Source organism: Labeo rohita, chromosome 25, assembly GCF_022985175.1.
Source record: "Labeo rohita strain BAU-BD-2019 chromosome 25, IGBB_LRoh.1.0, whole genome shotgun sequence".
Lineage (NCBI taxonomy): Eukaryota > Metazoa > Chordata > Actinopteri > Cypriniformes > Cyprinidae > Labeo > Labeo rohita.
The window spans coordinates 9,959,308-9,972,741 of record NC_066893.1 but is presented as its reverse complement, the minus strand read 5'-3'; the positions used below and the strand labels follow the sequence as shown (position 1 = coordinate 9,972,741).

The 13,434-nt window shown below is 35.4% G+C and overlaps 2 protein-coding genes across 3 annotated transcripts in view; one reads left to right on the top strand and one right to left on the bottom strand.

Moving 5' to 3' along the window:
• Positions 1-97, bottom strand: part of cib2 (calcium and integrin binding family member 2) — a 42,695-nt gene extending 42,598 nt beyond the window's left edge. The window contains exon 1 of the mRNA XM_051100349.1: positions 38-97. The gene's annotated coding sequence lies outside the window, so the exon portion shown is untranslated. The remainder of the gene's footprint in view (positions 1-37) is intronic.
• A 1,797-nt stretch (positions 98-1,894) lies between these two features.
• On the top strand, positions 1,895-13,329 carry idh3a (isocitrate dehydrogenase (NAD(+)) 3 catalytic subunit alpha). Of its 2 annotated transcripts, XM_051099695.1 has the most exons (12): positions 1,932-2,014; positions 2,450-2,509; positions 4,886-4,948; positions 5,541-5,624; positions 5,794-5,908; positions 7,924-8,111; positions 10,332-10,465; positions 10,601-10,703; positions 12,219-12,283; positions 12,371-12,455; positions 12,536-12,688; positions 12,780-13,329. In XM_051099695.1, exons 1-12 carry the CDS (start codon positions 1,988-1,990, stop codon positions 12,861-12,863), a joined length of 1,161 nt encoding a protein of 386 aa, XP_050955652.1. In that variant the 5' UTR covers positions 1,932-1,987; the 3' UTR covers positions 12,864-13,329. The 2 variants fall into 2 exon arrangements, with proteins under 2 accessions (XP_050955653.1, XP_050955652.1); XM_051099696.1 differs by lacking the exon at positions 2,450-2,509 and having other exon boundaries at positions 1,895-2,014.
• Positions 13,330-13,434: the final 105 nt, after the last annotated feature.

Here is a 13,434-nt window from a genome sequence, read left to right as displayed (position 1 = left end):
TTTCCCTAAAATAAACATTCTGTCCTCTTTTACTTACCCATATGTTGCTCCAAACAAAGACGTTCCTTCTTCCACTGAATACAAAAGGCAGAATGAGTGTCAGAATTTTCAGTTTTGAGTTAACTACATTTTAATGTTGCACAATACTGTTCTGAACATATTTAAGAAAACATCTCCATCTTGTGGCCTTTTTATGAACTGGTCTAGTCAATACAGGCAGCGAATATAAAACGTAACCACCTCATGAATTCTACGCTTTCCTGAAGTGAACTCACTAGGACAAAACTGACTTCGCTTTGGATATGAGAGGGTAAGTCAAATTGCAAACCAGAAGGTAAAAACACATTTTGGACGTTTTTTTTTCGTCGAAAATGTACTGTGGCTTCCAGTGCAGTAGGGGGAGTAGGGGGAGCTCAGCGTTCAGCATGTCTCGACTTCACAACCGAATGCAGAGAACTGGACTAGTTGCAGGGGTTGCCAGATTTATTGAAACCCCCTTTTTGGAGTCAAACATGCTGATAAAAAACATATCTCAGTTATAACTTGTGAACAGTTGTGAAATATTAACAAAATTTATTACAAAAAAGAAATTCTATGCAGGTCTGTTCAACTAATATTGCTAAAAATATATAAGCAGGGGCCAGAATGCAGTGCCAGGGTTTCTGTGATATATATTAATGAAAAAAAAAAAAAAAAAAAAAAAAATAATACATAATGATTGGGAAAATGTAATAATAATCTAAACATTTATGCAAAACAAAAACTATATATATATATATATATATATATATATATACATACATACATACATATATATATATATATATATATATATATATATATATATATATATATATAACAAACAAAATAATGCAATTACAAGTATTTTTTTGTGTGAAAAACGTTGTAAAAATGTAAAAGTCAAAACTGTGAGACAAACTCACTTTTCTGAGGAAAAAAGTGGCCATTTTTTTTTAGAAAAACTTAATGTAATAATAATAATAATAACAATAATACTAATAATAATAATAATAAACTAACTAAATAATCCAATTAAAAAAAGTCACAACTGTGAGACACAAACTCACAATTCTGAGGAAAAAAGTGGCCTTTTTTTAGTAAAACATAATAACGTAAATAATAACAACAACAATAATAATAATAATAATAATAAATAAATATATATATATATATATATATATTGCGTGAATAATAATATTAAACTAACTAAATAATGCAATTTAAAAAAGTCACAACTGTGAGACAAACTCATAATTCTGAGGAAAAAAGTGGCCATTTAAAAAAAAAAAAGTAATAATGTAAAAAAAAAAATAAATAATAATAATAATACTAATAATAATAATAATAATAATAAAATAACTAAATAATGCAATTAAAAAATAAAAAAACTTAAATAAATTATTAAAAAAAAAAAATACATGATTAGGAAAATGTAATCACACAATTTTCACGCAATTATATATATTGGAGAAAAACGTTGTAAAAATGTAAATACAATTTTTTATTTTATTTATTTATTTTTTAAAGGTTCAAAATAAATGCATTTATTTAAAAAAAATAAATACATGGTAATTGGGAAAATGTAATAATGTAACAATAATAATCTAACATTCACAACATTCAACAGCATTCACACAAAAAGAATATATATATATAAATAATAATAATTTTTAAAAAAAAATACATACATGGTAATTTATCACATGATAATACCTGAAAAAATATATATTATATTATTATTATATACATGAAAAAATATTTGCCTTTACGATGGAGAGCCCTCGCACCAATATTATCAAATTTGAGGGTCGGTGACATCAAAACGACTGAAAACCACTGCCATAAGGTAACGCATTGTTTCCTAGTAGAATGGTTGCAATCTGGCAACCTTTGATACTCATACTAGAGGATGAGACACCGGATAGCTGCATTGAGTTAGTAGTCGCCAGAGCACGATTAGCACAGGATGGCTGGAAACGCGTGGAGGTCAACGGTAAGTACTATATTAAATGGCAAACTTCAGATTATAACAGTCCGTGCTCTGTTATGCCAAATATGACTGTATAGTATAAATGCAAATATATACTTAGCTTGCGCTGAAAACGTTGCGTTGCAAAAGAGATGCCACAGCGGCCCTGTACTGCATGCCCTTCACACCAGCACTTACATGTTTAACACACTTCACAACTGTCAGTGAACTCATCTACTAGTCTTTTAACAAATATAAATGAAATTGGGAGAATGGCAGGATGCGTACTGATCTCGGTTGAACGCGTGGCTAAATCACGCCAGCAGATGTTCAACCTCTGCATTCATCATCACCATCCACACATTATTGTGTTTAACACCCCCAAAAGTGTGTAGACTCAAACTACGAGGACAGTAAGATTAGGTTGTGAAATTTCAAACGACATTCTTGCTTTTTCAGCTCATAAAACTACTCGAGAGATGTGGCGTGCGGATAAATGACGCGAGCAGGACTCCGGAAGTAAGACGCGCATCTCAATTCAGTCAGTTAGCTGTACGCATTAGCGCACTGTGGCTTATAGTCATTATAGATGGCAAATCTGACATGGACATTAAAATAGACAGGGTGAAATTAAGTTTTAAAATGAGTTCAGTCGATTTAAATGTGCTAGGAGAACCATTAAGGACAAACCACCCAACCAACCAAAAAATCTGGTGGATGAAGGTCACCTCGAAACCTTGGCTGACTGAACTAGAGTTGACTGGTGTCAAGACTAAACTAGACCAGCTTTAGTCTATGAACTAAATGTTCTTCTAGAACATACAATCTTGAATAATCTTGAATATATAAGTGATGAGTCCTGACCTGAGAAGATGCAGGAGAATCTTTGCTGTCCTTCAGACTGGTGTTTTAAGTATAACCTATGGGTTATGATGGAGTTTAGTCATTTTATAGAGGAATACAATCTAAAAATAGTTGTGAATGATGGGGGGGTCTTAGCTCTGCAAACCATAATATCAGAGAATGAATAATTTTCACGAATATACAATGGCCCAAAATGTGTTTGGACACTTAATGCCACACTTAAAATGCATGACAGTTACTAGTCAAAATACTAGACCTTTCCTTAAAGCTAACTTAAGTTTTCTTAACAAAGAAAGTACCTGAGGTCACAACCAAAAAGTGTTTTGATACTTACAATTGTCTACATTTTGATTGTACACTGCCAATCAAAAGTTTTTGAACTGTAAGATTTTTCACGTTTTTTTTTTTTTTTTTTAAATAAGTCTCTTCTGCTCACCAAGCCTGTATTTATTTGATCCAAAATACTATTTTATTATACTTTAAAATGTGATTTATCCCTTTGATTTCAAAGAAGAACTTTTAGCAGAATTACTCCATGATCCTTCAGAAATCATTCTAATATTCTAATTTGCTGCTTAAAAACTATTATTATTATTAATATGTTGAAAACATCTGAGTAATTTTTTTCAGTTTTCTTTGATGAATAGAAAATTCAGAAGAACAGTATATCTGAAAATATCTAATCATCTGAAAAAGAAATCTTTTGTAACATAATAAATGTCTTTATCGTCACTTTTGGCCAGTTTAAAGCATCCTTGTTAAATAAAATTATTAATTTCTTTAAAATTAATAATAAAAAAAAATACTGACTCCAAGCTTTTGAATGGTGTATATAAAAGCCTTTTATTTCAGATAAATGCTGATTTTTAGATCTTTCTATTCATCAACGAATCCTGGAAAAAATGTACTCAACTGTTTTAAATATTGATGGTAATAATAATTACAATAATTATAATAAATGTTTCTTGAACAGCATTTCAGCATTTTAGAATGATTTCTGAAGGATCATGTCACACTGATGACTGGAGTAATGATGTGGGAAATTTAGCTTTGATCACAGGAATAAATTACATTTTTTAAATGCATTCAAACAGAAAGCAGTTATTTTAAATAGTAAAAATATTTCACAATATTACTGCTTTTGTTGTACTCTGGATCAAATAAATGCAGGCTTGGTGAGCAGAAGAGACTTTAAAAAACATTAAAATCTTATTGTTCAAAAACTTTTGACTAGTAGTGTATCTTTTGTTTTTGAATTTAAAACCTATTAAAGCTCCTTTTTTGTTTTAAAAAAAACAAGAAAAGGGTGCTGGATAATTTGCATATATATATGCATATTGGATATGCAATAAGTGTGACTCTGAACAGAAATTAATTTAGATTTTTTTTTTTGGCAAAGAGTCCAAATTCTTTTGAGGCTGCATATCTTGCGTCACAGTTTTATGGGACCATTTCTCACAATACACATTGCTTTTTCTCAAAAAACAAGTAATGTCCCCATCAGATCTGCTGTCTTCTTTGAGGGGTTTGTTTTAATTTCTGTTTGATCATCAGTGACCCGTAGCCTTTTCTTAGGCTTAATCAAATTGAATGTTCATATACTTGACCATGCAGGTTTGTGAAGCTACACCTCTCGTTTTACACCAGGGACAACACACTGTACTTGCATTTAATCACCTAACTAATTGGCAAATGTCTGCATTTATTTAATCCTTAATCCCTGGTGTAATTCACCTTTTACATGCTTAATGCTTTAATTGCACTTTCTGCATTGTGTGTACAAAAACACTTAAAGTTTGCATGCAGAGTTAATGGGAACAGGCTCTTTTAAGTCTGGCTCACTCTAATTAAATGCTGTAGCTACTGTGTGCTTGTTTGCAAAGAGCCACAGTTTAGATCAGCCGTAGTAGCAGTTGCATCAAACGCAACTCTTTTTAAAAACACATGGGTAATTTGCTTGCTTTTCAATAGATGGTTTGGCCATCTTCCAGTGGTATTGATCTGTTTGTACCTTTGAAATTGTCTCTGTAGGTGTCCCGTGTAATGGGAGCCATAAAGACTCAAAGCCCACAGCCCAGAACCTTCTCCAGAGGGGTAAGTTCAAATCAACACTCACCCATGTACCATGATTTGTGATGCTACAAAGTTACAAACGGACTTTACTCAACTAACTTTTTGGATGACGCTAACAAAAAGGTAACGATGGTATTACCAAAGTATTTTTGGAAGATGATACCCCTGTCAAATCCTTTTTATAGAAGTTTTATGTGTTTACTTGGACTTGATTATAAAGTATAAATAACCCAGCCTTGAGTATAAAGCTTCAGTCACAAAACAAGTCTTAAATGTTCATTTTGCAGCCTGAAGAAACTATGTAGATGTGCCAGTTGAATAGTTACTTTAGTCAAGACTGTTCATTTGAAGGCGCTGGTTTTTTGGCAGCGAGTCAGGGCTACTCAAAACAAACAGCAAAACTTGAACTGGATGCCTTTAGTTGTCCTTGCTATTCTGGAAGCATTAGTTATAGGAACTAGCAGTTCAAACTTGATGACTTTTTGTACTGTAGTAGTGAATCCTTCAAAATGCTTGTCTGAACAGTTTTATGTACAGCAAAAATATTGCCAGATTGTGATACTTGTGGTTAATGTTCTGATTAAGTCTTGTTTTCTGTGCTTTATTTTGACAGATTCAAACTGTAACGTTAATTCCTGGAGATGGAATCGGTCCAGAGATCTCCACTGCAGTAATGAAGATATTTGAAGCAGCTAAGGTAATATCTTTTGTTTTACTTTTTGGGAATGCAGCCTAGGTTGCAAGTTGCAACAAGTGCATTATGCAGGTTTTCCGCATGCATCAGGTTTAAAATTGAGCTGCTGTGTTTTTAACCCTTTTGTACCCTGCTTTAAGTCCTAGTTGTGAATTTTTTTTTCTTCACCCAGGCCCCTATTCAGTGGGAAGAGAGAAATGTCACTGCCATCAAAGGACCCGGTGGCAAGTGGATGATCCCTCCTGAGGCCAAAGAGTCAATGGACAAACACAAAATCGGGCTAAAAGGTACATTTTACTTGGGTCAGATTTTAATAGTGAATATAGCTGCAAAGTTCAAGTGCTTAAAGGAGAAGTCCACTTCCAGAACAACAATTTGCTACGTACTATTGAATAACACCGAAAGGTCATGCGGAACGTAGGCGAAACTAGACCCAGTGTTTACAAAGCGAACGCACAAAAACTAAGTGCAAGTAAGTCAAATGCTGTTACAATGATGAAGGACAATTCTGAAGTTGTAAGAGAAAATAAGATGGAGTTTGTCGCCATACTCTACCTTTTTGAGCCGGAGTACACAGACGATGAACTTAGACGTGATTCGTAGTAGTGATGGGAAGTTCGGATCATTTTACCGACTTGGACCTTTAAATCTCGTTCAGCAAAATGAACAAATCTTTTTGAGTCATTCCGTTCATTTTGTTCATTTTACCAAAATCAGCATCACATGACAGCCCCATAAGATGAACGAACGATTCAAAAAAACCCGAAGACTCGAAACAGGTGAACTAATTCCAGTACAGAACCTAATAGGATGTTGTGCATCCACAACTGAATGAATCATTCCCCGAGATGACTCATTCTTCCTGAGTCACATTAAAGATTTGTTCAAAATGAACGAATCGTTCAAGAACGACCCATCACTAATTCGTAGCATTGTGGACGCACATCCCAGAGCCTGTGCTACACATCCCAGAGCCTGTATGCTCAAGCAATTTGTATTGCTTGAGCATACAAATTTTTATTTTTCAAAAAAATAAAGATTGATCGTTTCGCTAGATAAGATAAGACCCTTCTTCCTCGGCTGGGATCGTTTAGAGCAGGGGTGTCAAACTACATTTTGGAAGTTCAAAACCGGGGCACCAATCAAGTCCATTATATGAAGAAAAATCCTGAAATGCTTTCCTCAAAAACCATAATCCAGGTAATTTACCATAAAAATGTGATGATTTTTAATTGTTATAGCACCATCTATGGTCCGATCTTCATGAAACTTTGCATGCATGTTTAGAATTATCTGACACATGAGCTCACCTAGTTTTGTGAAGTTTTGAGTTTTTGTTTAAGATTTATAGGCTTTTAGATATATTTGTACACTCCCCTTTTCTAAATGACCCCGATATAGCTAAACAAAGGACAAAATTCAACATTTTTGTTGTTAATTATTGACCTAAGAGAGTCCAGAGAATTGTGCCGCATTTTTCAAGACTGAGTGAAAAATGTAGGACTAGTTTGCAAAAGTAGGTTTTTTCACATCTTCTCAATCATTTAACAAACGGTTTGATTGACAGCAGTGGTTCAAGAGGCAAAGTTGTTCAGAACGAGGAGGTCTATCGTATTATAGGGATATCATGCATATAAAATCGTTTATGCCCTTGAAAAATGCGATATCACCCTACATTGGCCGATTTCTTATAAATTTGTAACAGACCTTTGGGCCCGTGAGTCAAACAGGCCCCCCTAATTGGTGCTCAGAGTTCATCGGCCAAAGGCGGCCATGTTTTTTGAGATACGCAAATGTCCTTATAGTCTCTTGTGGCACTTTGGACCAAGACCATGCACAGTGATTTTCATGTCCATAGGACAAATGGTTGTGTAGGTATAGCCGTTTTTCTATAGCGCCACCAAGTGGCCTGCACCACTGACCTCAGATTGAGCTCTTACAACAACAAACAAGTGTTTTGAGTTTGGCGGAGATATCTCATTCTGTTCAGGAGTTATAGGCATTTTACTAAAAGTAAAACGTTCGAACGTTTTGGCTCCCCTTTTCTATGGTGAGTCAAAAGTTTAACTTTTTCGATAACTGTTAATATTCACTATCCTGAGTGTCTTTCTGTACTGGTTTGGTTCTGATCAAGCGAAAAACCTAGACCTAGTTCACAAAAAGTCTCTACAATTTACAGTTTGGTCTGCAGTTTTATGTGGAGATTGCTGATCCTTGGCCACTCTAACAATTATAATAGGGTTTCAGCACTACGTGCTTGAACCCCTAAATATAAAACTAATATCGTCATCATATATGCCAGGACCCCTGAAAACGCCAATTGCTGCTGGACACCCATCCATGAACCTGCTGCTGAGAAAGACCTTCGACCTGTATGCCAATGTGCGTCCCTGCGTGTCAATCGAAGGCTATAAGACACCTTACACCGATGTGGATCTGGTCACCATCAGAGAAAACACAGAAGGAGAGTACAGTGGGATTGAACATGTGGTAAGTATGAGTGGCTACCTGCATTTTAAACTATTTACCCATTAACTCAACCAAACTAGGGATGGTCATTCTTATTCTTTTAATTTATACTTTAGAGATCTGCATTTGCAGGAAAAGGTATTTGAACTCTTTTGATTCAGATTCACATGAATCGTTGTTTTCATGCCAAAGCATTTCATCCTGACGTCCGGATTATGGTGTTCACATACTTTTTCCTGCAACGGTGTCTGCATTTAGACCTTCAGGTGCAGTGTAGCACAATAGGATGACGTTTGACTTTTGGAGCCCTCCGCAGCTGATTGGCTCCCTTCATAAATGTCAAAGGTCGTGCTATTGTCATCTAATGCTGTCTTAACCAGTTTCTCATGCAGCGCTAGCGGGAATTCAGTGGCACAGCTCATATTTCAGTGCTGTTTATTCTTTAGGTAGGTGCCACATGGCTGCTATAAATCAGTTGTCTCTGGTCCCAGTCCATAGTGTGTCGTAGCATTATGTGAAATGACCTTCGGGTCGTCACAGTCCATTCATGCAGTCTTCCCTGTTCTGTCTGTTCACGTTGTGAACTTGTTCTCTACCGTTCAAAAGTTTGGGGTCAGTGAGATTTATTTATTTTATTATTTTTTTTAAATTAATACTTTTTTTCAGCAAGGATGCATTAAGATGATCAAAAGTGACAGTAAAAACATTTAGAATATAACAGATACATGTTGCAAATAAATTGTTTTTTGTACCTTCTGTTCATCAAAGAATGCTGAAAAAATGTGTTGTGGTTTCCACAAAAACATGGAGCACAACTGTTTTCAACACTGATAATAAGTAGCAAATCAGCATATCAGAATGATTTCTGATGGATCATGTGACACTGAAGACTGGAGTAACGATGCTATTAATGAAATTCAGCTTTGCATCACAGGAATAAATTACATATTAAAATAGAAAACAGTTGTTTTAAATATTACAGTATTTACTGTGATTTTTGACAAAAATAAAAGCCTTTGTGAGAGACAAAAACATCAAAGGGAATTGATGTGACAATATGTCTTAGAAAACCCATTATTTAAAAAATCCACATTGTTTTATACATATTTTGGACTATGGGGGCGCCATTATTTCAGTGATGTCATGGTTGCACTAGGTGAGCTACCGGCACTACCTTAGAAAAATACAACTCTCAAAAATAAACAGAACTCAGAAAAAAAAAAAATACTGATACATTGCCATTTTGTGCGGCTTTTGGTTGTAATTTTTAGTTGAAGGGCAACAAGAGAAGTGATGAAAGGCTTCATTGCTTTTCTAGCGATAAGAAGAGGAGAAAAGAATGGGAAGGTGCTTGTGGTCTTTGTTCTCTGCACTTCAGCCCTGATGCTTTTGAGGCTTTTAGTCGACCACAGTTACTGAAAGAGCTTACTAATGGCAGAGACAAGAAATGCCATCCTGGCAGGATGTAAACAGGATGTAAACGCTTGCCACTGAAGAAGTTTCTCAGCATGGATTTCACTCTATCCGGGCCGTTTAGACTCCTTGTGGGGAAAAATCAATGGTACAAGCATTTGGTTTGAGCCTATGCTTATAGCCATCGCCACCTGTAAGCTCCTTTAGTAGCTGCGGTCATCGTATCTGTATTTTATTTTCCAAGTTGTGTTGTTGTAAAAATAGCAACAGGTAGCGCCAGTAGCTCACCAAGAGCAACTATTTGATGTCATTGCAATGAGGGCACCCCCCATAGTCCAAAATATGTATAAAACAATGTGTTTTTTCTAAATAACTTAAATCTTTCATGGGTTTTCTACTACATATTTCAATAAGAGACATCATTTATTTTACATTAAGCCATACAGTCTTAATACCTTGGGGTCCCTTTAAAAATCATACTGACCCTAAACATTTGAACTGTATTGTAAATTCAAAAATAATTTTACTTTTCTCAATTTTTCCATGGACGTTACAAAAAAATCTTACAGACCCCAAACAGTAAATGGTACATGATGTGGTTGTGTACATAAAACCATAAGCTTACAGATCAAGTCTACCATATGAAACTTCCTATACAAAACTTAAATTTGAGTTTGTCCAGCAGTCATCATATCTTGCCCCTTTGTTTGAACTAACCTGACCCTGTTTTTTAAAACCTAAAAATGTTTTTGTCAAGATAAAGTGATTTGAACAAAATTGGCTGTTTATTTTAGTATTAATATTTGCTCTATTTTCACTCTTAATCAGATCGTAGATGGAGTTGTGCAGAGTATTAAACTGATCACAGAGGAGGCCAGCAGACGCATCGCTGAGTATGCATTTGAGTACGCCAGGAATAACCAAAGAACCAGTGTCACCGCCGTTCACAAAGCCAACATCATGTAAGAGTCACGAATCACAACTTTGTAGTTATTAAGAATTTCTATAGAAGTTTTACTGGTAAGGAATGTCTTGTTAGGTCAAATTACGAAATGATTGTACTATACAAAGATGCTAAATTCAGTGATGTCTTCTAGGCGAATGTCTGATGGTCTGTTCCTGCGGAAGTGCAGAGAGGTTGCTGAGAATTTCAAGGATGTGAAATTCACAGAGATGTATCTGGATACAGTCTGTCTCAATGTATGTTTACGACACTTCATTCATTAGGCCTGTTCTACACATCTTTCATCTGTAAAACATATAAAATGGCAATTAAAAAAAAAAAAAAATTATATATAAACTAATTATCACACATTTTTTCTGAAATTAATTGCGATTAATCCCACCTAACATTACAATTTTTAATTATACTTTTATATTGCTAGAATTTCACAACCAATCTTCAAATAAATGTAGAAACAACGTAAAGGAAGTATATTTTTGATATTTCTTTAATGCCATCTTTTTTTATGCCTGAATACCACCTGATGTCTCTATGATTTTTTTCCTAATATTTAACGATCGACTACCCATTCAACATTATAGTAAAATTGAGAGCTTTTAATTTAACATCTATTAGACTTGTAATTTAAGTGAACTTAAAACAATCTTCACATAAACCCATTATAATAACTGTCACATAGCTACCTGTGCAAGAACATGTAGCCAAATTTAATAGTTATCAAACACTAAAATCTAAATTAAATAAAAGATAAAGCTTAAAACTACAGAAGTTATTAATTTCCTATTTTTTAAATTTTGTTCTTTGATTAACAGACATCACAGCAGATGGTTATTAGGATATTTTGGCTGCTGTTACTTTAAACGCTTCTGCTGCTGAACATGAAGCGGATCTGACACTGCTTTAAATGTGACTCTTAAATAATAAACACTTACATGCACAGTTTAAAGGCAGCTTTAGTCGCCTTTTTTGTAACTTCATGACTTAACTAGCGACATAACTACGACTAACTACATACTCGTAGTTTCATTTGCGTTTGAATATGATACAGCACTTTAATAGTTATAGCCTAATAGAGCACGCTTCGGCATATTTGTGCGTGCGCGCGCTTGCAGAGCGCACTACGAGCACAGTATAACGGCTGACAGGACAGGAAGATTCGTTTTTACTGACACATGACCTGACAACATCTCATCTGACCACAGTTCACTGATGTTCTTCTGAAGCTCCTCGTCACCGGTACCGTTTCTGCGTTCGCTTGACTCGCGCCTCTTGCTGAGATGATGTGGGAGCGCCCGACTGAAAAGTCTACCGTTTGACGTGCTCATTACTACATTCTGCGTCTAAATAAACTACATTTTTTAGTAGTTGTGGGTTTTGGTGGGTGGGGTGGCCAAACCTAGCCCCGCCCTGCCCCTGTGTTAACTGTGTTAAATATTTTTTTGTTAAACTTTTTTTTTAATTTATGTGAGTTATTAGAACGGGGGTGCCCAACCCTGTTCCTGGAGATTGACTTTTCTGCAGAGTTTAGTTCCAATCCTAATCAAACACACCTGTCTGTAATTATCAAGTGCTCTTTGAGATTCTGATTAACTGGTTCAGGTGTGTTTGGTCAGGGTTGGAGCTGAACTCTGCAGGAAAGTCGATCTCCAGGACCAGGGTTGAGCACCCCTGGATTAGAATATTCAATGTAGTGACCCAGAAATCATTTTATTTTCATTCAGTTCTTGCTATGTGTTGTGATTATCCACTAGATGGTGCAAGATCCTTCTCAGTTTGATGTACTTGTAATGCCTAATCTTTATGGTGATATCTTGAGGTGAGTCTGTATACAACATCATAAAATAAAAGCATATGTGATTATTTATGAAGTGCAAGTCTTACCAGACTTCTGTTTGGGTTTCAGTGATTTATGTGCTGGATTGATTGGGGGTCTTGGAGTCACTCCCAGTGGAAACATCGGAGCCAATGGTGTTGCTATATTTGAATCTGTATGTATTGGACTCTAGGCTGATGCATTTGCTTGATCAAATAGGATCACATATCCTAACTCTTGTTTTGCATGTGTTAGGTACATGGAACTGCCCCTGATATCGCAGGCAAAGACATGGCGAACCCCACCGCCCTTTTGTTGAGTGCCGTCATGATGTTGCGCCACATGGGACTGCATGGGCATGCTAAAAAGATTGAGACCGCCTGCTACGACACGATACGTGACAAGAAGGTAGGATCAGTCATTGAATTTGAATATGAATTTAGCTTCTGCCATCAAAACAGAACTTATTTTTATGTGTACTACCCATCTTATATTTCAGGTTCTAACCAAAGACCTTGGTGGAAACTCTAAGTGCTCAGAGTTCACAGCTGACATCTGCCGAAGAGTGCAGGACATGGATTGAGGCTTTTCTAGTGTCTATGGATCTGATGTCTGAAGAACTAATGGTCAAAAAAATTAATCTTCGTATCATTCTGATATCTGCGCACAATTCTACTAAGTGTCTGCATTTGTTTTTCCAGAACCGCAAAGCACTGTCTTAAATTCCTGTCTTTCGGTGACTGTATTTGTGAGCTGTTTTAATCTGTCAAAAAGGAACTACATAATCCAAGATCAACTGTATTTATTGACTGGATTTTTCTCTGGTTTGATGTGTTTTGCCATTCTGCCATGTGACAGGAATAATCTTGTCCAAATATAAGAGGCTTAAATACATAAAGGGTATTTTGCATTATTTAGTCTTTTTGCTTTAAAGTGTGCTAAGTCCGTTAAAAAGTGAATATGTTTCACATTTTTTATGCTTAAGCTTTTACATCAGCTATGAACTTTGCATTATGGTTAACAATTAATATAATTCAAACAGCTCCTGACCTTTGCTGTGTCAATTGTGAAATGATTGTACTATCAAGACATGACTGTGGATGGAATATATATGTCTATTTTTATGGACAAAACAACCCATGTCTTTATTTTTA